We start from the raw sequence: 3,366 nt of genomic DNA, 5'->3' as shown, positions 1-3,366 counted from the left end.
TGCTGAGGGCAGCAGCTTCTTTCTGAACTCTACAAACCATCCAGCTTTCTTGCATCTGCACAAATGAATGTTTAAAGAGTGATGGAGAGTGAAGAGCTGGGGTTTATTTACCTTCCTCCATTTGAGCATTAGCAATGAGCATCTGCCTGAGGTGCTTGAGGAGGCCAGGCCAGCTGAAGGTGCTGTAGGGCAGGGAGCTCTCGGCCATCTGGGGGATGTTCCTCAGGCCCAGCATCCTGAACTCGGGGTGTGGGACCAACGCCTCCATCAAATCTCCTGAAAGGAGAAAGCAACAGCTCATGTTTGACAAAGGTATTGCACAGAGCAGCTAAAATGGGGGGACAGTGAGGAATGTTCAGAGGTTTAGCAATTTCAAAGCCATGCAAACTTGCTGTGTGTTACTGAGTTCTATACAGGAGGTTAGTAGCTTTTATTTTACAATTTAGTTCAAAAATCTCAAGGACTCTCTCTGCACTCCAGACAGATGTGGAAGTTAAATTTTATAAGCAATATGGGCAACTTTCTCTAATTCTTTCAAGGTACAAATATCAGTCTGCTCACCTCTTCTGCCTGAGCAACACTCAAAACTCTCAGTTTGTTTCAGCTCATACAAACTTCTAACCCAAAGTGAAATGTGAAACTCAGTCCAAAATTACTGACCTGCACAAATTTCCTCTGAAATGTAAAGAGGTACAAGGCTGTCTGGGATCACTTGAAAAAGGAGAAACAGGGTTTTTGGTAAAGAATGAAACCAGAAGTTGGGGGGATCTATTTCTGACTCTGCTACAACACTGGGATTGAACTTCTTTTCCTGTGTTAAAACTTGGGATGCATCAAAATAAACTGAGCAAGGAGACTGCAGCACTTCAGTTCCCAGCTGAGCTGAGCCCAGAAGGGTGAGTGGCTGCTGGCTTTGGTACCTAAGGGGTTCCTGCTGTAGCCTGAGCCCTCTCCTGCTGGGTGAGCGGGCTGGAAAACGCTGCCCAGCTGGTGAGCAATGACTTGGTTGACATCCCTGAAGGAAATCTGTTTGATATTCAGCAGCTGGGCACAGATCTTGTGGATGACATCATTCTCATGGACAAGAAGGGCATCTGAGGAGTGGTACAGATGTGACAGAGTCAAAACAGAGTTGTAGTTTTGAACAATGACCTGGAAGCAAACAAAAAAACACACACAAAGAAGAGTCAAACAATTCAATCTCCTTTTAGTTTATAATCCCCTGGCTCCTGCTGTTTCCTCAGTTATGATTTAGGAAGTGATTCATTTTCTTTGCCAGAGTGCAGAATGAGGTCAGAGCCTTTTCATGGAAAGAGGGCAAGACCTGTGAAAATCAGGTTATCCACCTCCCTCCATACAAACATGCTGGAACCACATCTGGCTGGGAACTGATTACAATGCTGAGATAAGAGCAGATCAGGAGATTTCTATTCTAGTTGGCTTCTTGTGAATCTGCATCACTTCAGCAATTAAATTATCAAGAGGAATTTTTTGGTAGAAATTCTTTAGCTGTGATACTGGGTCACTTGAACTTTTTCAGTGTAAAATGCACCCATTTTTAATGTTTATTTCTATTTTTATTTTTCTATCTTTTTTTTCTATTTACCCATTTTTATGTCTATTTCTATTTTTACGTTTATTTCATTTTTTATATTTATTTCATTTATGTTTATTATTACCCATTTATTATATTTATTTACCCATTATTTAGTTTATTTCTGTTGTAGATATTCTGTTTAGAAGTAACCACTGATTATAAACCTATAAATTCTATAAAAACTGTTATTATATATTAAAAGGCAACATGACATTCACCTCCCCAGTGCCATAGGGCCAGATGACGTGGTTCAGTATGAAGGAGGTTGGAAAAGCATCTCTCAAACACTGGGTCACAAACGCCCCCAGGCCTGATCCTGTGCCCCCAGCCATGCTCATGATTGTGAAAAATCCCCCCAGCCTGTCACATCTCTCTGCTTCTCTCTGCACCAGGTCCATGATTGCTTCTTTGTGTCTGGGCCCGTGAACACAGTACCTGTGGGGTCACACAAAACACCAGGACAGGGCATCAAAACAAAAGCACAAAGGTGACGTTATTAATAAACAAATTTTAACTACCACAGCTGCTGCATTACCATCCTGGGGAGTCTGAGCAGCCTCCAGAAGTCCCCCAGGGAAGCTGAGGCAGCAGTTCCTACCCGTTGGCCCAGTTGTTCCCAGATCCTTGCTTCTGGCAGAAGTGTGAGCGGCTGCTGTACCTCCAGTGGCCAGAGCTGGCAGCCACGGACAAGGCCTGGCTGATCACTTTGGGCTCCATGTCCACGAGCACAGCCCGGGCAACAGGCACTGCACAGGAAGGAAAACAAAACTGGGGAAAAGTGCTGATTATTTAATGGGATGGATGGGCTTGGATGGGTACAATGTCCCAAGGTTATCCCTACCACTCTTAATGGGACAATACAGAAAGCCCCTGGCCATGCCCTGATTTCTGCTGAACCTTTTATTGTTCCAAAGCCAAATCTGAACTCCAGAGAGCACAGATCTCTCATGAAATAACCCATTTGATGTTTCTCTGTGCTGAAATCGGACCCTTTAAAGCTGTACCTGCAGATCGCTCCTCGCAGAAGAACCGTTCCCTGCAGGAAGCTTGGTAGGATTGGTTCTCATTTTTGGAGCACAGCCCGTGGGTGCCACAGCTGTCACTGCAGAGAGCACTGAACACCTCGTGCCCAATCTGGTTCCCACACTGCCCAAGCTGCACTGTGACAATTGACATCCTTATTTGCTTGGTATTTAAGCCTGAAAAAGAAAATTGTTTTCTCATTTTTGCTTAGTAAAGCAGGATGGGGCCAAGTAATTATAACTCAAGATTATGTATCTTGGTTATTCTGGGCTGCTGTTCCTCACTGCCATCCCAGTCGTGCCTCAGCACTGCTGTTCCAGCACTCAGTGCTATTCCTGCCCGATTCCAGCCCGCCTCGGGCCACGCGGGGTGTCGCTGGGAGACCGAGTCACTCCCCACGCAGAAAATTAATAAATATCTGAATTACTGTCAGGAAAGGCTCATGTCCAAAGCGTTCGACACCGACCCTCCTGTGACCGATTCCCACAGAAACCCCCTCAGGGCCGGGCTCCCCCTCAGGGAACACCGCCATGTTCCCGGCGCCGCCTGCCCTCACGCCCCTCGGTCCCTCGGCCCATCTCCGAGCCTTTCTCCCCAAGATCCCGTCGCGGGGTCCCGCTGATGTCGGTGCGGGTCCCGGTTTGCCCCGGGCTCCCTCAGGGCTCACCTCACGGCCGCCTTCCCTCGCCGCGCCTTCGAACCGCCCGCCTGGCGCATGCGCACCGCGCGCTCCGTGCTGGCGGCCC

General features: G+C 47.2%; 1 protein-coding gene across 1 annotated transcript in view; it reads right to left on the bottom strand.

Moving 5' to 3' along the window:
* The window catches only part of TUBD1 (tubulin delta 1), a 5,038-nt gene extending 1,673 nt beyond the window's left edge, over nucleotides 1-3,365 (bottom strand). The window contains 6 exon segments of the mRNA XM_005424396.3: nucleotides 112-276; nucleotides 921-1,152; nucleotides 1,816-2,032; nucleotides 2,196-2,343; nucleotides 2,602-2,796; nucleotides 3,288-3,365. Of these exon segments, the coding sequence (XP_005424453.1) occupies nucleotides 112-276; nucleotides 921-1,152; nucleotides 1,816-2,032; nucleotides 2,196-2,343; nucleotides 2,602-2,773 (934 nt within the window). The 5' untranslated portion in view covers nucleotides 2,774-2,796; nucleotides 3,288-3,365.
* Between the last annotated feature and the right edge of the window lies 1 nt (nucleotide 3,366).

This window comes from Geospiza fortis, unplaced genomic scaffold, assembly GCF_000277835.1.
Source record: "Geospiza fortis unplaced genomic scaffold, GeoFor_1.0 scaffold538, whole genome shotgun sequence".
In the NCBI taxonomy this organism is placed as follows: domain Eukaryota; kingdom Metazoa; phylum Chordata; class Aves; order Passeriformes; family Thraupidae; genus Geospiza; species Geospiza fortis.
Note: the sequence above shows the minus strand (reverse complement) of the source record. Positions and strands in the feature narration are given on the sequence as shown.